The 23205-nt window shown below is 38.6% G+C and overlaps 1 protein-coding gene across 2 annotated transcripts in view; it reads left to right on the top strand.

Annotated features, from left to right (window-relative positions):
• Positions 1–2381: 2381 nt before the first annotated feature.
• runx1 (RUNX family transcription factor 1) overlaps positions 2382–23205 on the top strand; it is a 45782-nt gene continuing 24958 nt past the window's right edge. The window contains exon 1 of one of the 2 annotated variants that reach the window (XM_043245929.1): positions 2382–2752. In XM_043245929.1, coding sequence (XP_043101864.1) covers positions 2476–2752 — 277 coding nt within the window. In that variant the 5' untranslated portion in view covers positions 2382–2475. The remainder of the gene's footprint in view (positions 2753–23205) is intronic. The other variant, XM_043245920.1, reaches the window with a different exon arrangement.

Below are 23205 nucleotides of genomic sequence, written 5' to 3' on the forward strand. Positions count from 1 at the left end.
GAAGCGTGTCTGCGTGCCGTTCTGAAATCTGACCCGGTCAGGAGGGACAGCATCTGCTCCACCGCTCCCAAACGGTCGAGCGGAGCCCGACACAGGTGTGGGTGTGTCAGGCATGTGCTGGAGGCGTGGTGCAGGTGCACATGGGCCAATTTGGGGCCGTCTAAGCTGGAGGTGGACGCAGGTGTGTGGCGAGAGCAGATAATAGGGGCTTGAGGGGATGCGTCATGCGAGCGTGGTGCTCTTTAGACGAAATGAAACGTTCTAATGATGGGCGTGATGGGCAGGAGGCTTGTGTGATATCATGACCCACTTGGACGTGTAATGCAATGCCTTCATTAAGGGCAGGTGAGACGGTAATGAGGCCTGCAATTATGTCGACACCGGCATGCATAACGATCGCGACCATTTCATTCAGACGGTTCGTAAAAGGAAATATTTTGGTGTTATTTGTGAGGTTAAACACTCTCGTATTGTCAGAATCGACAGATTAAAATGTCGCGAAAGGTACCGTGCATAGTGTAGTCTGCGGTTTGAAGCAGGCAATCGTTCACCTTCATCACATAAGCATTTTCTTTTTGCAAAACAGTGCATCATCAGAGACGGGAAAATGTTTGTGCAGTTCACTTTTAAAATAATGTATGTGATTACATATTGTGTTCATTTGCTAAAAGTAAAGGCATTTACTTTAAAAATATAAAGTGCAGCAAAAGTGGAACATTATATTTTGGAGCCATTTAGTTCGATGCTTAGTTTTATAAAGCAATGTATTTCATGCATACTGTTTCTATTAGAAGAATCAACAGGTTGGAAGTAAATGTAAGGGACCATACAGTATAACATGAACAACCATTAAATCATGCAATCATTAAATGGTAATCAGTCATAGCTTGATGAGGCATCTTGGTTTACTGATGAAAAATATGAGAAGTATTTGTCAATATGTACCAAATATATTTAATCGCTGAAATTTAATCGTATTTAATGTTAAAATTGTACAATATTTAGCTTCCAAAACGATTCAACACTTAAACATAAATAGATGTGTTTGCACTTTACATTGATTTCTTCAAACTAAATTTTGGTTGGATGCCGAACTTTTTTACACCCAACAAGAGTGTGTTTCTTGCTTAATCAACAGGTTGAAATGATCTGTAAGGCACCAAGTAACAAGAATAAAAAATCTAACATGCCACTTGATAAAAGTCAAAATATTTAGCTCTTATTCGGACCCTGAAGTTATGCTTACAAATATATAGATGTCATTGCATTAGACAACAATGTATGTGATATTCATAATTATAAGATAGTCACTACTTTCCAGCTTATTTTTAGTAAACACTCTGTATTTTGTGGTTTGTTTGTCTTGGAGAATCGACAGGTTGAAATGAAGCACAATGTAACATGAAAAACATCAAATATTGTACTTGATTTCCACTTTTTCATGTCAGATGCTAAAAAGTAAGAATATTTGGCACTTCAGCTTTATCAACTTTATTGCCAGCTTGAATTACACTTAAAAGCATAGAAATGCTATTGATGTTTTCTCTAAATACTAATGTAATGCCATTTATGATGGCTTGAACCTGATTGGACGCAAATTTTTTTACACCAAACGTGATCAGAATGTGCAAGTTTATTGCCAGTAAATACTTATTAAATAATTATTTGTCTTGCGGAATCAGCCGATAAGAGAGATACCAAAGGCACCATGTAAATTTTGATCATCTGCAGCACCTTTATGGCGTCGGAGACACAGGAGTAATTGTGTTCTCTGTTGGAGATGGATTTGCATGCTTTAACTTATGCAGCGTGACTCGCCTCTCTCTCGTACACAAACTCTGACACACACACACACACACACACACACACACTCATCGACTGTTAAACGCTGCTGCGTTCTCACCTCCTCGCCCTCAACCCCCCTCTGTTCCACTCGCACGCTCTTAACAATTGAAACAGACCACATCTATTTCCTTCTTTTCAAGCAAATGTGGACAGGTGTAGGTTTGACAGACCGGCCCGAGCGCCAGATAACCTGCGCAGAGAAAAGCCGAAATTAAATTCGCCAGAACATGTGACCTAAACGGCCCAATGGTGCTCGGATGCTTCTTTTTTTTCCCCCCCCAATTGCGAGGAACGGTTAAACTCGTTGTCTGACTAAGGGAGAAGCTTTCTGTGGGCCGCCACAACCACAAACCAAGTCTGCGACCGGTCACGGCTCTCTAGGCACTAGAAAACAGCGAGATAAAGATAGACGAGAGGGACTTGAGAGCGAGAGGGGGAAGGAGGATACGTGTTGATGTCAGCGTGTGAATCGCCGAAAAAACCACAGCGCGGCGTTTGCGCCCGGCTCTTTTGCACAAGGGTAAGCATCAGTCAACCACAGGCTGACCGCCGATCTCAATCTGCCGCGTCTGTGAACCATGCACAGAATCCAGGGACAGAACCGCCTCGCTGGACCGGCGCAGGGCGACCATGGGTTTCAGGGTGTGTTTTTGGGGTCCGATTTTAGGGGCTGGAACGCGAAGGGCGTTTGAGCGAAGCCTCGGGCATGTCGTCACGGCCGTGTTTTTTTTTTTTTTTTCTGCTCTTTGCAGGGCCGAGCCGGAGCCCTTCAAAGTTCGGGAGCAGATCAAGTTGGAAGAGCTGGATTCGGACGAAGGCGAGGAGAAGCAGCAGCCGCCGTCGCTCTCCATGGCCTCCAACAGCATCTTCGAGAGCTTCTCGTCCTACCAGTCGTGCTTCTCGAGGGGTGAGTATCCGAGGCTCCATCCAGCGCGCTTCAGTGTGGTGTTTGAGCTAAGTGACGACACCGAGGTGCTGGTTTCCAGTGTCAGTAGAGTACTGAAATCTTGTGGCTGAATCTGAAAACCACAAGTCTGTGGGTTAGTGAGTACTTCACTGGTTAACCTCATTCAACCAGCCCATGCACGGTGGACTCCAGCGTGTCGTTTTGGACTTTTCCTTATCGATGAAGCAACAGAAAGCTATTTTTCAGTTCTTGCATTGTTGTGAAGTTTTATAGTTTGTTGCAAAGCGCACAGCGAAACGAACCTGTTGCATAATAGGTTTTATTGGATGTTTCTTTATTGAAAAAAGCTAGAGAAAGGAAACGTATGAGTATTATCGCATGCAGTGTCGGGTTGAAAACTTTTTTTCAATTCTTGCATTGTGCCAGACTTTTTTTTGTAACAAACCTGTTGCTCAACCTGTATAATAAGGCTTTAATTGGTTTAAGAGGGTGTATTGAATGACTCTTTGTTTCCTTTCTGAAAAAGCTAGTGACGAAACTGCATGAGAGTTTTTTTGCATGCAATGCTAGTTCGAAACCTTTTTTGGTACTTGCAGTTTTTGAGTTAGATTGTTTGCTTGTTCACAGTGAAAACTAAAGGCTTTAATAGTTTAAGTGGTTGCACCGAATGTGTCTTTTTGGACATGTTCTTATTAAAAACTAGAGAAAGGAAACTGCACGAGTTTTATCACATGCAGCGTGAGTTTGAAAACTGTTTTCAGCATTGTGATGTGAACCGACCTGTGCCTTACTTTCAGAATCACTTTAATAGTTTAACAGTCTTTGCGATGTTTATTTATTGAAAATGCTAGAAAAAGGAAAGTGCACTAGAGCTATGTTGCATGCATTAGGAGCTTGAAAACTTTTTTTCTTGCGTTATGCCGAACTTTGAACATTCTGTGACTTTTTTTTTTGCAGTGTGAAACTAGCAGCTGTGCTGTTGCTAGATTTTCTTATTTTCACTTTAATGGTTCAGGAGGCCAAGTTTAATGATGAAACCTGAAATAAAATGGTAAAATAATTAGCGTTAACATATTAAGAGCTGACTTACTGGACGTTCCACATGGGCCTTTAATAAATAACATAATTTCTTTAATGTAACGCAAAAACAATAGTAGAATGAAATGATTTGTGTTTACAAATTTAGAGCTTCTTCATTCAACTCTTGACCTGAATCTCAGTTTCTCTGTTTTTGTTTTTTTAAATTAGCGTGTTTGTGACCCAGAGAGAAATGGCTTCTTTTCATGCAGCAGTGGCACGTCCTTACAGCTCTGGACTTTCCCTGCTCGTTAAAGCCTGTGTAGTTTCTCAAGTGCTGTTTTTGATGCCTGCGGGTGTGTGAGTTCACAGCTGAGGCCCGAAGATGATGCTTTAGTTTCTTTCTCATACTGAAATGACTGTGAGGTGAATGGAAACCACCCTGCAATGGTTAAACTGACTCATTTAACAGCTCCGAGTGGATCATCGCACAGATACATTCGGCTGAGGTTCTAACTGTATAAATGTGCGTTTAAAACACTCATTTTTATTGTGGATCATGCCCTGAAATCGTTTCTAAAGGTGGTGTTCTGTTTGCTTTTTTTCTCAGTTGCTTCTTGAAAAAGCCTTCTTTCAGTTTCCTGACCGTCTCTTTTTCATGCACACACATACGTCTACATGCATGCGAGCACTTTCAGTTAACACAGGAAGTTTATCAGTCGCACCCGGAGCATGCTTGTTCTTAAGCACATGTGAACAGTCTCGATGTAACATCTCGAAGACGAGGTGAAGACCACATGAAACTAAATAAACGACCTTTATTCTATTAATGATCCGAGGTAGCTGAACCGAACGTGTCTGTTTCTGCAGCCCAACGTGTCAAGTTGTTTTTTAAAAATGCGATGCTAGTAGTTTCAGCTCACTGTGACGGAATCGTTTACCAAAAATAAAATATGCCAGAATATTTACTCGCCCTCAGGCCATCAAAGGTCATCTTCTCACCGGATTTGGAGAAATGTAGCATCGCATCACTTGCTCAGCAGTGAATGGGTGCCGTCAGAGTGAGGGTCCAAACAGCTGCTAAAAACATCACAGTAATCCACAGCACTCCAGTCTGTCAGTTAACGTCTGGAGAAGAAGAAAAAAAACAGCATTAAGATGTTTTCAACCATTGCTGCGCGCAAATTGTGGTCCGATCTGAATCAGGTGAGAAATCTGCACAGATCAAGCAGTGCTTACAAACCAAAACAGCTCTAAACAAATATGTGGCTGGATTTTGGTGAGATGGACTATTTTGGAGTGGTGTGGATTATCGTGATGTTTTTATCAGCTGTTTGGACTCTCATTCTGACGGCACCCATTCACAGCAGAGCAGTGAGACAGTGATTGAATAGCGCATTTAGCCCAATCCGATAAAGAAACATGAACTGTTGTCACTCTGTTTTACCAATTAAATGTGTTTTCTTTTAATTTAAAACTTGTTTGCAAATGCAGCAAGTCGCACTGTTGCTTGGCAACCATACATTTAAACTCTGCTTTTAACCCTTAGCAACACGTTAGCAGTTCAGCGGTTCTTACTACCGTTACGACTTTACATCAGTGTAAAGCGAAAATGACATTTCTTCCGTTGCTCGGTACATGTCATTTTTCCTGATTATCTGAACTGGACAGTCACATTGTTAGCATGTCTTTGTACACGTGTCGCGTTTGCTTATATACATTTGCATATACATTTATATATCAAATAAGAATGTTTGTTACATACAGCCCATTTGCATTTCCTATTATCAAGGAAAAACTATGTATATGCAAAGCTGAAGAGCGTATCAGCGTATGTAAGCATGCACTTATACAGGCGCTTTAGACCTTTCTCATCTAGCAGTCTCATTTCTCTTCTTTACTACAAACTGACAGACGCGTGTGAGGATTCATCCCGTATCTCTGTGCGGTATCGCTTTATCTGAGGTTTTGTGTGTAAATCTAACACACCCACCCTCTCTGCTGGAATCGCTACACACACACACACACACACACACACGCTCATGGTGCTCAGAGAAAGTTCATTATTGAAGCTCTTTCTTTAAGTCGGCGCAGAAAGGTGTAAATAATAAGGAAGTTTGCTTTGAGCCTCTGGCTTGACGTCATTGTTGGGAAGCTGCTATGAAACTGCAACTCGTCAAGCTACACGATTTAAAGCTGAAGCATGTGAAGCCTCGATCAAATCACCCGTTTAATAGACAATATTTACACACTCTCAGAAATCAAGATACCAAAGCTGTCACTGGGACGGCACCTGTTCAAAAGGTACACTTTTGTACAAACACGTCCCTTTGGAAAAGGTACCGCCCGATTACAGCTTTTGTAGTTTTATTTCTGCAAAAAAATTTTTCCATTTGGCCCAATTGAATTTCTGCACTACCACGCACAATCCTGTTGGGACAACTGTTTCCTCAATTAAAAACTCTGAATTAAATTTGGCCAATGGAACATTTCTAATGCAACAAGAAAATTTGGAGTAAGGAGGACAATTTATATTATTAAATTTATTTTATCACAAGATACTATCAAAAAGCTAAGCTATTTAACAGTGCCAGTGGGTTTTTAAGTATTATATTTATACTTGTTTTTGCAATCAGAGCAAGTATTTATATATAATTTTTTTTATTGATTTTTTTACTAGTTTATTAAAATATAAAAAAAATAAATAAATCAGACATTTAATGAAAAATTAAGATAATTTAAAATATTTTGTAGATTTTAGTTTTTTGAAGGTATATAATCATTTGAATGTGTTTTTTAATTTAGTAGTTTTAGTAAAAAAAGTTCTCTCAGAAATTGACAATAAATGTCACAAACATGCTGTCTGTGTGAAGGGTGATGAGGAACTGCTGAAATCCAGCCCCTTTCACCTGACTTTCACCCTTATTGCCTGACTCCATGCCGTCTGGCACGCTGGGCACCGTTTCTTTCCATATATCTCTCAGGAGTAGCTGAAAGTTTTACTAGGTTGTTTTTGTCCTCCTGAGGCGTGAGCGTGGACAGAGATGGATTTACGGTGGCTCTCGGGCCGGTGGTGGTCCTGTGGACCTGCGGTCGTTCCGGCCTGGCCTCCTCTGATTCTGGTTATCTACATCCACAGGCACCTGAGAAGGAAGCCGCTTCGCCTGCCCCATGCAGATTCAGAGGGACTCGCATAGAGTCATAAATTCCTGCTGCCCGCTCCCATGTGGCTCTCTGGTCACTGGGGTGAATGTGAAGGGTTTAGCGGAACGAGAAGGTGTGGATGTGAGCGAGGGCCGTGTCGGAGCTGTGGGAATGTGGTCACCTGCAATAAATTAGCTGCTTTACCACTCCAACCAGCGCAAAGTAAACTCGCGTTTTACTAGAGTACCTCTGCTGTAAGACGCGGAAGGGAAAAGTGCATCGGCACGGCGTCCGATCGGAGAAACACGGCCCTTTCCCTGCACCTTCCCAAATACTTCTCTTCCTCTTTGAGACAGGTGGATAAAATTAACTGCACTCGGTCACTGCTGGACATTTAATAAAAATAAAGTTAAAAGTATGAATATATTAAACAAAATGTTTACTTCCATATGTTTCCATATATTTAGAGTTTTATGAAATTAAAAAATACCTTTATTATTTTGTGTTAATTATGTTATAATTATTCACTGATTTATTTTTAATCTTTAAAACATTTTAGTAAAAGTTATTATTATATGCAGTGTATGCAAATTAGACATTTCATCGTTAATTTAGCTCTAATTTGAATGAAATCACCAAAATTATCTTTCTAAAAGAAGTGCATTTTTCAATTATTTGAGTATTTTTGATTATTTTAGTGTTCTTACTTTAATGTTAATTTAAAGTATTAGTAATTTTTATGTGTTTTTGCCATTTTTTGTAAGTCTGTATTATTTATTCATTCAGTTTTATTTATTTAGTACTTCAATTGTCTTAAAAAAATAGAAATTGTGCCTTGGTAACTAGCTTTTTATTTCTTTTCCACTATTATTATTCAGCTATTATTATATGCAATGTATGCAAATTTGACACTTAATTCATTAAATTAGTGCTAATTTGTCACGTTGAAAAACAAAAGAACTTTATTTGACTTCTTTTAGAATTAAAAGTGCTTTAATATTGCTTTGTTCGTTAAGTTTCAGTCATTTTGATCTTTTTTTATTATTTTCATATTTCTGTACTTAGCTCGTTTGAATGATTTAGCCCCTCAGTTGTCTTAAACAAAAATAACAATGCTGCCTTGCCAACTCTCTTTCGAATTCTTTCGGTGGAGATTCTGATTCTCCATAATACCCGATACATATCAAAGAGCCCTGATATGAAACGCTGATGTCTCAATAACGGAGTACCTCGCGTGAGGAGACGCCTCTCATTGGCTAATATTGAGTTTCGTCCCCCGGTGTGTCGCTGTGCTGAAATGGATTTTCTGACCCTGCTCTCTTTACATGGAGCAGCTGCTGAAGAGCTTGGCCCTGGTAATATTGAGCCCGGTGTCTGCTAGACTCGCTATTGAGCACAGCGTCCAACAGAACCACGATGGGAATGTATTGAATGGCGTCGTCAAAGCGCAGCTCCAGGAAAAGAGAGAAAGACGCTCGAGGTGTAGAGACTGAGATGAACACAGCCAGGCCACTGCTGGACTTTATTTCCTGGAAGTCTGTGGCAAACGCCGTTGAAAAATTGTGAATATGTCGTTTTTATAAAATCATTTTTAATTTGTGAATAAATATTCTATTTGTTATGCTATGTTATAAAACAATATTACCCTCAATACATTAAACATGCATAAGACAAAAAGTGCATTAAAATATAAAAACTTTATTTTACTTTTATAGAAAATTTATAGAATTTTTTTTTTTATTGATCTATCCGTCTGTGTATTTATCATTGTTCTTTTAGTGTCATCAAAATACTAATATGCTTTTTGTTAATATTTTGAATGAGATTAAGCTCATTTTTAGCAAATCAGATTGGTTTTCTATTTTAATTTTAAGTTCACATCTGTCTAAACGGCTATATGGATTTTGTTAATGCTCTACCTATTTGATATCGATTTAATTTTATTGATCTTATTTCATTTTAACACCAAGTACAAAACTTTAACTGAACAGTAAAATTATTTGTAAATTATTTCACTAATTATGAGGGAAATTGGTAGTAAATACTGTATAGACAATTTTTTCTGTGATATTTTTCATGCAAAGTTTGGTTCATGTTTATTGCAAAAGAATCAGTCCATTTTAGTCAATAAAGAGGTCAAGTTATGGAAGAAAAAAGCGAGAGAAATGTTGGTTTCACTGTTGCTCTGGATGACTCTTGCCTTAATATCTTGCCATTTTTAACATTAATTAAAAAAGCCAAGACGTGTATTCTCCAGGAGGTTTGTTTTGCTGCGAACACACGCCAGTTTCATTTCAATAATTATTTTGAGGGCAGACATTGATTCGCTGACCACATCATATTAAATCAACCACTGATTGGTCAGCCATCGATCCGCTGGAGCCTCGTATCGAATCGCAGCCGTCCTGTTTGTCATGATGAAGATTTCATGATCAGAGTCACTTCAGGAGCCCAAGCGCATGCCAAATAATACGAGAGGGCCCGGCGTTTCGTAACGCACGAGCGAAGCGTCCTCAGCCTCTCTGCGTATGTTCAGAAACCACAGAGAGGTTTTGTGAAAGCGCAGATAAGAGGTCGGGAACTCTGCCTTCTTCGGTTCTCCTTCACTATTGGCCTCCCCTCACCCACTTTTCCTGTCAGTCGACAGCTTCTCGCTGCGAGGCTGTTGAAAATAACCGTATCGCTGAGAGCCCCAGGCCTTGTTTTAGCACCTCGAGCCCTGCGTTGGCTCTGAGAAAGCGGAATAAGGCTCCGTTCAGGGCTCTGACAGGAAGAAGCAGCTTTTGCAAGGTGCGCGCCCCTTTCTCTCCGTCTGTTTGCTGCGCACAGGATATGTGCAAAAGCCTAGTGCAACGCTGAACTGCAAATATCCTCATCGTGTGGCTTTAATATCCAGAAGCTGCTTTCAACTTCGTCAAGCTTCGAGCTGCTTGGAACTGAGAGCAGTTGAACTACAGTCAAGCTACACTTAACAACATCGATAATAAAAAGAATCCTTACTGAACCAGTTCATTTAAATTAACAGATTTGTTTTGATGGTTTAAATAAAAATGAATAAAAAAAAAAAAAACTCTTAACATTTTTTTTTACTTGCTAATTTAATTAAACCAAATATTTTTAATTAACATATTTACTCATTCATTTTTATTTTTATTTTTTTTTATTTTAACTAAAATGAGCTAAATTACTAAAATAAAATAAAAAATTTAAGTATGGGTTTATTTATTTGCATTTTTTCAGTTTTTAAATGTTCATGTAGAGTGACTGATCAAATAAACAGGATAAAAATAATATGCATTTATTCATTTTCTTTCATTCATTCGTTCATTCATTCATTCATTTATGTGTGTATGTATTTAACCTGTTAATTTGATTGAAGGCAACTGGTTAAAAGCATTTGTATTCTTTTTAATTAAACTTGTTAATTGAACTCTTAATCATTTTCTTTTAGAGAGATCAAATAAATCATAGAAAAATATATATATATATATATATATATATATATATATATATATATATACACACACATATAATTTATTTTTGATTTTTATTATTTTTTATATATATATATATATATATATATATATATATATATATATATATATATATATATATACTGAATCATGTCGTTTTAATTAACAGGTTCAAAAAATAATTTATTTATTTTATTAATTTATTTAATTTATTTATATATGAACCTGCTATTTAAAAGGAACTTTTCCAGAACTATTAGGAAAATATTCATAGAGGACGAAGATGCATGTTCAGCTGCATGCAAATGTTTGATGTGAAAAACAGTTTGTATACACCTGAGTGAAATCTGTGGTTACGCTCGTAGTTTTTAGTAGCCAGTGTTCATTTCAGTAGAAACGTCGCGGGCTTGTTTGTTCCTGGGCTTTCTTTGTCGAGTGTTTTTGTATGTGTGTGGAATCAATAACAGAAGCCGGTCTGTGGTAACGCAGCGGTGACTGTGGCTACCTGACTAGCCACACTTCCGTACCCACATGCAAAGTAGCCTAACCAGAGATCTCATTCAGCCAAAGACAGTCATGTAGAAACATGCATGCAGTAAAAACAGAAGTACGCCAGTCTGCTGCCTGCACGCCGTCTCAGGACTTTGGCTAACGTTCTTACAAGAATCTCTCAGGGTTATGAACCAAGTAGCACTGCAGTAGGGTTATAGGATGTTTTTCTGAGTGGGATCTTCACCTCCGATGGCTAGGAGAACATTCTAAAGTAACATATTTGTAAAAAAAAATTAAATGCGACTTTGATGTTTTTTTAGGGTTTTTTTAACAACAATATATAAACCGTAGTAACAACGTGATATCACATATCAATTAGCTTTAGGACGTTTATCACAGAAAGGACTGGTAACGGTCTTAACAAATATAAACCTTAAGAATATAAATTACAAATATAAAAACAGAGAAGATGCCTCTCACACAGTTCTTCAAAACTGAACCAGAACTGTCTTTCAGTTTCTTGAGAAAAAAGTGGTGCATCGCCAGAAAAATATCACTTGATATTTGAACGCTGAATACATTTTTCCATCAGTTAAAAATCGACTAATATATTGGCAGCGATTGGACCAAAAACTTGCATGCGTTGTTTGTTGTTTAGCCCAGAGAACAGTGTTTTTTATAACCTATACTATATTTAGTGACCTATATATTTATCTGCTAAACTTAACGCATCTGCCAAACCTTAATGCATTTGATTGGAAAGGCCCTAAGTAATGTATAATGCAAAGTTCGGATGAATTTCAGATTCCAGATGATCTTGCGAATCATGAAATAAAGTTTGCAGGAGCAGGCAAAACATCCATTTTAACACCGGCTATCCTGGCATGCAGTGATAAGGTCCATCTTTGGAGATCTTGCTCCACCTTAGTGTGCAGATAACGGGGATCTGGAGAAGTCTGCAGGGTGGATTGAACGACACTGCCTAACACCTAATGACAAACATGATTCATCCCAAATGATCTTGTACCTGGAACTTTCTAAGTACCTTCAGTATCCGGGATAACAAAGATGGTGGATCCAAAATTAACAGTAATATATCATTCACATAGGAGATACTGCATATGTTGTCTTTAGGACTTTTGATGTTGTCCTTAATATTTTAGTTATATATATATTTGTATATATACTACATAGCAAGTCTGCATCGTATATGGTGCTTCACTTGTGGTCATGAGGCCAGGTCACAGTTAGTTTGAAGTTTAGGCTTCTACTAAAATCTCCTGAAAGAGCAATCATTTCCTAGCATCTAGCTTGATGACGGTCTTCCTGGTTTTAACTGCGAGACTCGCTGATCTCAATCAAATCATGACCCAAATAAAAAAAGACCACAAAACTCATTTCAGTGGTTAAAGTTCTAGCAAGCAGTGACATTGTGAATCTAAGAGGACTGGCTTCACAAGCGCGCTTCTCTTTTTCTGTTAAATGATTGACAGGCCAGTCACTGGATGGGGGGGGACTTCCTGATGGCACATCCTTTGCAGCATCAGTTATTGGCCCTGTGTGTGTGTGTGTGTGTGTGTGTGTGTCATTAGATGTCACAAAGACCCTTTCAGTTAGACAGGCTGAGAGTTCCTAACGGTGGCCTTACAGCTGCAGCTTCCTTCCTCTGCTGTATCTGCTTCACAGGAAGCTGTTATTCAATGTTTTCACTCGCAATATTAAGCCTAAATATTAAAAGAACTGTAAAAAAACTAACAAAAAAACCTGTGGTGGTACCCGTGATGGTGTCAAATGATCTTAATATGGTATTCCTACATGCACCGTGGAGATAATATGGTTTGTGCATATGTGAAAGCTGTGCTTTTTTGGTTTTAGGGCATCTAATACAGTTCTAACATGGTGTTCTACTTCGTTTTTTGGGCATAAAATGTGGTCTTACTGTGGTTTTTGGAAATGTACCACATACATCATGGCTCTACTATGTTTTTCTGCATGCATTATGGTAGCATTGTGACTTTTGGATATGTATCGTGGCTCTGTATGGTTTTTGGACAAGTATCATGGCTCTACTTTTTTGGACATGAAATATGGTTCTACTATGGTTTTTATGCATGCATTACGGTTTTTGAAAGTGTATCATTGTTCTGTTATGGTTTTTGGACATGTGTCATGGTTCGGCTTCATTTGTCTTCATTTTTGAAAAGTGGTTCTACTGTGGTTTTAGGAAATGTACCATGGTAATACTGTGGTTTTTGAACATGCATCATGGTTCTACTATATTTTTATACATGTATTTTGAGAAAACTGTGACTTTTGGAAGTGTATGGTTCTATGTGGTTTTTGGACACGTGTCATGGTTCTACTTAGTTTGTTCTTTGGACATTTAATATGGTTCTGCTCTGGTTTTTGGACATGTACCATGGTAATACTAGATTTTGGGTATGTATCATGGTTCTACTATGGTCTTCATACATGTATTGTGGTTCTATTATGGTTTTTGGACATGCATCATGGTTCTGCTATACATGTACGCCAATTCAATACAAATAAGTGGTACGACCATGGGGTTCTTGAGAGTACATTAGACTACTGTATAAAACCATTGTACTTTACCACGGTATCATGCATCCTATTGATTTTTTATTCCTCACTATTGCGTGTTTTTATTATATTTTATGTTTGTGTGTGTGTACGTGTGCATGCCGTAAAATATACAAAATCTATGTTAATAATATGTTAATAAGAACAGAACATTAGCTTTTAATTCAGAGGTCATTTACATATTCTATGCCGAGCTCATTTGCGTATACTCTCATGTTTCTGCCTTTTCTTCTTTGGCCTGTACAGTAGATTCCTCGACACTATTTTGACTGCTATCCTCTCCATCTTTGACCCTTATCACATTTATTTACATACTTTACTCCCTCTCATCGCCGTCCGCTGGTCTTTCGGTTCTTCAGACAGACAGCTCTCATCACACAGACGCAAATAGTTCATCTTGCGCGTCTCCTTTTAAAGCCTGCATGCGTCCGTCTGCGAGAATGCCATCCACGAACTTTACGATGCGCGTCTGCTGCAGTAATTATGTCCGTGTGACTCAGCGGCTCTTGGCGCAGTTCGCATCACCTGTTTCCAGCGCCGTCGTCCAGGCGCCCGCGCGCGTGTGTGTGTGTGTGTGTGTGTTCATGGTGAGCTATGCTTAGTCAGAGGAGAAGCAGCGAGCGGCAGAGCAGTTGTCTATGTTTAGTCACAGCAGCATCAGTGATACAGCACACAGCCGGACAGACTCTCCTCTGGTCGCCGTCTGGCCGAGGAAGAAAGCCGTGGTCATGTCTAGCCACCGTGTCTCGCTCCGTTTAGCGCTAATGCTTAAACACGGCTGTGTGAAATGGACTAACATGAACTCTGTGTGTTTGTACACACGAGCACTGAGAAGGACATAAGAAAGGCCAGTGAAAATAGAGATGATGATAAAGGACTACAAATATATATATATATATATATATATATATATATATATATATATATATATATATATATATATATATATATATATATAATGCTAAAATTTAATTTATTTGAGATAGTTTATATAAATAATTAAAAAAATTAAAACTGCATTCCGTAACAGGTTTTTTTGGGGGGTTAAAATTGAGCCAAAATGACAATTTTAAAGCAAGTACATAACCAGATAGTGTTTAAAATGATCTCCTTTGGTAACATTATAGTAACATTTTAATGATTTGATGGGTATTTGTCATTACGTCCCGTCCTTTAAACATGAAGAGGTTGTCCTGCAGGTGGAGGATCATTCATAGGCTTTTTCTCACAACAGTTGAAATAATTCAACATTTTATGTTGATGGCGGATTTTAATCCAAAAAGCTTTTGCATTTATGCATTTATGTTTTAATGTGCATCTGATTACAGATAGCCTACATGGAATACAATTCTGTATATATTTAATGAATTTAATGAACTTTCTCTGACAAAATAGCAAAAATGCATGTTTTAAATTAAGATATTATTTAATGTGTACTTTTTTTATTAATTGTATTTTTATTTTACTACTAATTTACACTACTTCTACTATTATTATTATTATTATGTATATATTTTTTTTCTTTTTTTTATTATTTTGACAGCGTAAACTCATAATAAAGAGATGAGAAATTCATTTTGAAATCGGAGACGTCTTTTGATTGCAGTTTGTGGTCTCTTGGTAAATCTGAGTTTGAGGCGTTACTGAGATTTTAGCAGAATACTTTTCACGTGTTCTCCATGTAATCTCCTCGGCAGAATAAATAAACGACCTTTGCGCTTGTTCGTCTCAGTAGTCTTCAGACAGTGTCTGTATGATCCCACGCTGTCCTTGCAGTCTCTGTAATCTATGGGAGTGCATTACAGACTGGCCTCTGAGGCCCCGCCCCTTCTCCTCTTGACCCCGCCCACGCCCCGGGGGACACTGGACCATGTGGCGAACTGGCCCGGGATCTGAGAGTCCCGCCGTCCTGTTTGATCTGCTCTCTGCGCCGCTCCGCTCAACATCCGCAGCACAGGAAGAGGATCTCTAATAAAGCCTCTTCATTTCCTTTTATTTTCATTTCTCTACAATCTCCTTTCTTGCTGAAAAAAAACAGCCTAGACCTGCTAAACTGGATCAGCTGGTGTCCAACTGAACCTGGACACGTTTTGGGACACTTTCGTACTGGTTTTAGCATTGCTATGCTGGTTAAACTGCAATAATAACCAGTGTAACAGACCTCCATTGCCTAAAACCATTTAAAGAGGCCTTGTATTTTTATTTTATGATATATGAGAAACTAGAGAATGGGTTTGACACATTGCATGCCAAACTCAAACATGAATATCCTTTCCTAGCTTGTTTAGATTTTCCAGTATCTCTTCTCAGTTTATTTTTATATATTTTTTTATTTTAAACACATTAAAATGTACAAATATTTTATACAAATGTTTTTCACACGTTTTTAAATATTTGTATAAAATATTTGAATTACGAAAAGTTTTTAAATGTAATAATTTACTGATTTAGAAAAAATATAAAATAAAATGATTGCTTTATTAATAAATAAATAAAAATATGTAAAAAAAAATTAGATGGTAAAAATATATGCTATGTTGATATATATTAAGTATAATTTAAAATAATATAAATTATACGAATATACATATGTTTACGTAAATATGTATATATACAAATATATATGGTATATATGTATATCATTTTGCCTGACAACTTAATCTGCCTCCATTCTGAAGTGTAACGTCCTCTTTCACAAAATCGAGTCCCACTTTATTTTTTTTTCCCTCACTGAATATCCTGTTTAATTCTAAAATCCAGCAGGTTGCATAAGTAAAATGCTTGCATGTTGACTTGGAGCGACGTGACCCGAGCCGTGTCCTGTGTTAGTAGGTACACCTTCACCAGAGCAGTCAATAACGAGTCGGTCGCTCCTCAGTGATCCAGCAGAGACGCCGGGACAGAAACTGGCAGCGGCAGCCTAGAAATATTGATCAGTGTCCCATAAAGCATGAATAGACTGGCTGAGGATCGGAGGGTGTTGCCATTGATTGCAACATGGCTCTTGACAGGAGCCTCTTTGTTCCTTTGAAGACTGTAACTGAGAGTGCTAATCGCTGCCCGGCGAGTGCTTTGTCTGATGTTTTATAGACACAAATGATCTGACTGACTGCTGAGATGTTTAGGCTGGATGTGCGAGGACAATAGTCGACTGTTCGCTGTCATCAGCAGCCCGAGGCCAAACGCTTTCTTCACGTTTCTTTCTCTTTCTAAACCCGTCCCTCCACCTGCGTCCTCGTCTGAGAGCATCCGCAACCGGAGGTGTGTTTCTGCCACGGAGCAGAAGAAGAAAAAAGGAAATTATTTGCATGCAAAATTCTGAGGAAAAATGTGGAATTCCAAGAAGAGTCTTCATTGCGGAACAGAATTATAGTAAAAAAGAGCAAGCTTTCACTGACCTCGGCTTGAAATGCATAGCTCTGTTGTGTGTAAAGAGTACAAATCAATGGATAAGACAAGTGTTGAAAGCTAAACAGTATGCATTTGAAACGATATGGAGACCGTTTGTAAATTACATCAAAGATTTGAATATAATGCACGAAGAAGGGGAAAGTTAATCTAATGCAGCTCCGATTTTTTAGACATTAAACTTTTCAAAGGAGATTTGCTTTGTTTTGAATTTATTGCTTATAAAAAAGATTACTAGGTACTAAAACAGGAGGAACATTTTTCTGTTGTTTTCTTTTTCTTTTCGTTTGGGTTTTTTGTTAGAGAAGAGAAAAGAAAGAAAATTATTTTATTTTATTTTATTGTATTTGTATTTTTTTATTCTGTGGTGGAATTTAGCATTTATACTATATTACCTCTTTGAAAGGTTTTTACTAAAACTTAAAAATGTGAAAATTAAAACTTGAAATTAAAATAAAAATCCAATTTAAAATAATGATACATTTCTAGAATAGTGTAAAAATTATACTAAAATATCAGTATCAATTAACTTTAAACTTTAAAACGAGAATACTCTAATAAAGCGTGTTAATATTTTATGCAATATTGCTTCTCAAGTAAATTTATCTGCTACGTTATAACTGGAAAATAAGACGCGAAGGTTTGCAGTGCTGTATCTCATTACTAATACATGCTTCCCCAAAGAAGATGATACATCTGTGGCGTTTAGTGAAACATTTTTGAAAAACAGTGACCATGTATATTAATCTATAGTTCTGTGTCCTGCTGGAAACGTGTCCCAACACCGGCTCTTTCTCAGCAGTCCTGTCTGATTTAAGTGTGCACACTAGTAAGAAATCATCCGTCACGTATGGCCTACTCCGTTTGATTACTTTTGCAGCAATTAAGCGCTGACGGTGATGCCGAACGACGTTTCAGAAGCATGCGGTCGCTCCAAATGCAGCCGGTCGCTTCATGCCACTCCGTCCCGCCACCGCCGTCCCGAAGCTGCGAGACCGCAACAGGAAATGCCAATATAACGGTCAATACTGGCATGGAGTAGCACACGGTCAGAGCCGCTTCTCCAAACCACAGAGAGCCTCCTGGACCTTGATAATGGAGCATCCGGAGCTCCGATGGGATCCATCCTCGAGTGGACCTCCACCGTTCCTCTGCCGTGTGGTTAACGACTTTCTCCTCGTTTAGGGGCTTCCCGTGTGTCCATTGCTAATTTATTAATCTGTGGATTTCTTCTCGGCGACGCCATTCGCTGGAATCTTCTTCTGGCTAATTTGGTAGGCCCTCATCCGCATAATAGTTTGAGCGATGCTCGGGGCTGCCGGAGGACGGCTGGAAGTCACTTTTGTCCCAGGACTTTCTGAGTTATTAATTGATTTTGTGGGTGACTAATGACTTTTTTATTGAGCAGTTTCCTCACGCTCCTGGAGGGAGAAAAGCCGAACTGACCGCACCAAACTCTGTGGCCTAGATACGGAGGATGGCTCTCTGGACAGAGCCACGGTTGCTCTCTGACAAACACAACGGATGGAGACTCTGAATCAACATTTTACAAAAAAAATTGGATTTGTTGAAAAGTTGGAGGATTTTGTATTGAGAATTTAAGAATTTAAAAGGCATATTGTTTATCAAAGGGGACATCTGCAACATTTATATATATATATATATATATATATATATATATATATATATATATATATATATATATATTATTTTTTTTTTTTTTTTTTTTTTTTTTTTTTAATTAACAGTTTTAATACTTTAATCAGAAATGTTTCTCAAGACTGGAGTAATGATGCTGGAATTTCAGCTTTTATCACTGCTTTTTTCACTTGTTCATAAATTCACATAGAATATAGCTATTTTACATAATATTACTGCATTTTTAATCAAATGGGGGATTCTCATGAGGCATGAAATCATATATACGTTTAATTTTAACATCTTTTTTTTTTTTTTTTTGATTATAATTAGCCACTGCCCCTTTAAGCATCCAAAGTTTAGTGAGTTGTTCGTCTGCTGAGTTTGAGCCGAACATGTCTTCAGCTAGCATTCATTCAGTTTAACGCGAGCTCTGTGTGTTTATTGAATCGGTCACTTCTGTCCAGTGCCGTGTGTGTTTGAGGTCTGAGTCACTGTCTAAAGAAGCCATCTGCCTCCGCTGACCACAGCTCGCCCAGCATTAACCGCCAGCGCTAGTCTGCTCTGCTCACACAAAGCTGTTTTGTTTGCGGCTGCGGTCCACGCTACATAATCACAGACTGGCCACAACACAACAACACCGTCTGTCTCTCAGCTCAAGATCTGCCGGTGAATCCCGGGCCTCGGATTGAACAGAGCAAACAAGGAAACGTCTGCAGTGAAGCGCTGGATGGATAGACCGATGAATGAATCGATGAATGAATGGAGCCTGAATCAGTCGGGTTTAATTAGAGGCTGTGTTGTGCCGAACAATAGCAGTTTTCACAGAGTTAAAGTCGCGTCTGCATGATTCATGTGGAGACAGATGTCACAGCATTACATGCATTTCTCAGCTGTGAGTAAGAATGCGAGCGCAGCGTGAATACTGTCTTTTGTCATTTATTCACAGCTTTTAATGCACCGCATTTTAATGCACCGTCTATCAGTGACACTGACATTGTAAAAAAAAAAAGTTGAGAAAACTTCAGCAGATGTTTGAATTTTCTCAACTTCTTGTTTAAAGTTTGTACGTTTTTTTAAAGTATTTTTTTTGTTAATAAGTTGGAATCTGCCAAGGCTGGTTGCATTAAAATTGTAAGTTAAATTTTATTCATTTATGTATTTTTTTTTACAGTGTACAATGCAAAAGTTTGGGAACAGAAAGGTTTCGAAAGCAGTCTCTTCTGCTCGCTAGGGTTGGATATAGTTCGGGTTTTTTCGATACAGTTTTTTGATCCAAATCGATGGATTTTAAAATGCTTCCGGTGCCTAAATGGTGCCTGAACCGATGCTTTTAATACGATTACAAAAAAAACAACAAATAAATAAACAAAAATTCCCCCCAAAAAGATGGATTGGCCATTAGCACTAAAAATACATGACGTTATATATCCAGAGAAGTAGAAGTAGTAGAAGGCTCCTTCATCACAGAGAGCAAAGCATGCTCAAAAGGCTCACCTCCATCAAGAGCAACACACAAACTGCGTAAGTTTGTCTTCTCGTTTGCTTTTTAAATTAAAGAGCGATAAAGTAGAGAAAGCCAAATGAGAGCACACACAGAGCACTTGCTGAATGACAGAAAGCTGACTCCGGTTTCACCACATGTGCTTTTATACTTCCTGGCCTCTACGTCAGCCCATCCATGACATGTCGCCCATCCGTATATATATATATATATATATATATATATATATATACAGTATATATATATATATGTGTGTGTGTGTGTGTGTGTGTGTTGTTAAATTACTACTTTTATTATAATTTCTATCTATATATATATATATATATTATATATATATATATATATATATATATATATATATATATGAAGTAGGTCCAGTATTAGCGCGTTTTTGTTTCTCTTCAGTGTCCGTCTCTGTTATCAAGCTCCTGCTTCTCATTTCCTTATGCATCTCCGGCTCTCAGTCCTGCCACATCCTCGCGTTCCTGCGCCAAAGGCAGCGGCTTGTCACAGATACGCTCTGCTGGAAGATTGTGCTCAAAACCTTCCTCCACTGAGCTCCGTTAATTCAGTTTCCTTGCATATCTACTTCAACAGTGTCTTGTAAATGTTGTTATATGTTCTTCTCATTGAGCATAAAGCAGCGGGTCGAGCCGAACCGTCTGGCTGTGGATTGGATTGAATTCAAGGTTAATAATGCTGCATTTGAACGTCATTGTATGCCGCGTTTCTCAGATATTGAAACATTAAGTCGGCGTGTGCATGCGAAATCCATTTTTGGAGTAGTTTTACAGGAAACCTCAGAATTATGAACATCAATATTGCTGGGATATACGTGTTTTACTGGAATCCCTTAATCAAGGTAATTTTGGGGGGAAATAAATTAATCTAATCTACTCTCTTGCTTTGTGGTAAATATAATCATTAATGACCAATAATGGCATTATTCTGAAATCATAACTGATTCCAACTGAATAGATTTATCACTTTACTGTAGAGTTATACTTATTTATGATAGACGGTTTGCGGCTAAAAATACTTTTTGGGGAGTGTGGTTGCTAGGTCATCGCTGAAGTGACCTGGCTGTTTGCTAGATAGTTGCTAGGGCGTTCTGGATTGGTGATTGCAAAGCTGTTCTGGTCGGTTGCTGGGTATTTTTGGTAGGGTCTACTTTGTGGTGTTTTTTAGGGTGCTCTGGGTGGTTGCTAGGTAGTTGCTAGGGTCTTCTGATAGTTGTGTTTTCAGTAGGGTGTTCTTTCTGGTTGCTAGGTGTTTATTAGATGTTCTGTTTGGGTTGTTAGGTGGTTACCAGGGTGATCGGTGTGGTTATTAGGGTATTCAGGGGTTGCTGCATGGTTTTTGGTAGGGTGTTCTTCCTAGGTTTTATTATGGTGTTTTAGGTGGTTGCTAGGGCGTTCTAAATACGTTATTGGTTAAGGTGTTTTGAGTGATTGCTAAGGTTTTTCAGATAGGTTAAGGTGGTTTGGTGGTTGCTGCATGGTTTTGGGTGGAGTGTTTTTTTGTTGTTGACTGAATGGTTGCTAGGGTGTTTTGTGGTTGCTGGGTGGTTACTCAGTGGTTGCTAGGGTGTACTGGGTACCTCAGAATTATTAAACATCATAATTGCTGGGATGTACATGTATTTCTGGAATTGAGATCATTTGTGGGAATATTAATATATTTTATTTTAATTTTAGCATTATTCTGAAATCATTGAGAAACTTCTTTGAAGCACGATTCTGAAATTTCTTCATAACAGATGATCCGCAGCTAACAAAAATTGTTCAGCGCATGAGATGAATACGTTCTCAGCGGCAAAAGTTGCTATCAAACATTGACGCATGTAAAAGTCAGTGTAACTCACAGCGACATTTATGTGCGAGAGTGTGTGTGTGTGTGTTTCATCTTCAGCTGCACTATATCCACTCATCCATTCAAACTGCACTAAATAGTGCCCGAGGCGGATCTGTAGTCGTCTCCTCCCACACACAGCGCTCCAGGCAGCAGCAGGCCAAACTGGGCCGAACGCACAGCTATATACGAGACTCTTGCAGGACACTCCAAACCACCAGAGGCCAGAGTCTGAACGTCTGCCTTCAGAGGAGCTTCAAGGTGAAGTTTGAAGCCTCTCCTGGTGATCCGGTGTGAGATTCTCCTCAGCTAATATCTGCTGAAGCTGTCTAGTCTAGTAAATGTCTGAACTGAGAGCGTAAATCTGCGCTTTAGCGTCGAAGGACTGAAATATTCAGCGCTTTTCTCTTTATCTTCTAACTCTTTCTGCTGCCACACCCTCATCTCAGAAAATCAGTCAGTCTGGTGGTTGCTAAGTGCAACTTTCTGTAGCTGGTAGGTGGTTAGTTACTAGGTTGCTGGGTGGGTTTTTTGGTAGGATGCTCTGGATGGTAACTAAGTAGTTGCTAGCATGCATTGCAGGTTGCTAGGTGTTTATTAGGGTGTTCTGGCTGGTTGCTAGGCGGTTGCTAGAAGGCTCTTCTTGGTAGGTGGTACACAGGACATTCTTGTTGGTTGTTTATTATGGCGTTCTAGGTGGTTTCCAATTAGTTACTAATGTGTTTGCCGGGGTGGTCTGGCTAGGTGGTTGCTAATGCGTTCATTCTGGTTGCTAGGTGTTTATTAAGGATGTGTTTTTGTTTGGGTGTTTTAGGCGGTCGCTTGGTAGTTCGTGTGGTGTTGTGGGTGGATGGTTGGGTGTTTTGGCTGGTTGCTAAGGTGCTCTGCTCTGTTGTTACTAAGGTAGTCCTTTGTGGTTGTTCTGAGTGGTTCCTAAAGTGGTTGCTAAGGTGCTCTGGCTGATTGCTAGGTCTAAAATAAAACGATTCACTGATTCTTCCTCGACTGTTATATCGCTTTCAAAAAGCAATGCCTATAGCAAAAACATTTATTTTTATTCATTATATATTAAACATTTAAAGTTCTTTTCTTTGAGTCTGTTCCTTTTCTTTTTACCTATTGTGCAAAAATAAAAAAGGTCTCTGTAGCTTGCTTTATCCTTTTTCTGCTCTATCTGTTTTCTTTTTATCTGTTATGTACACTTTAAAAAATCCCTGTACCACGTTAAGCTACCTGAGACTTATATAGCACTTGCGTATCGTTACTTTTTTGTTCGGTTTTGATTGCTTCTGTTGTCCTCATTCGTAAAAGAGGGGTTTAGAAAT

Source organism: Puntigrus tetrazona, chromosome 1 (assembly GCF_018831695.1).
Source record: "Puntigrus tetrazona isolate hp1 chromosome 1, ASM1883169v1, whole genome shotgun sequence".
NCBI classification, from domain to species: Eukaryota; Metazoa; Chordata; class Actinopteri; order Cypriniformes; family Cyprinidae; genus Puntigrus; species Puntigrus tetrazona.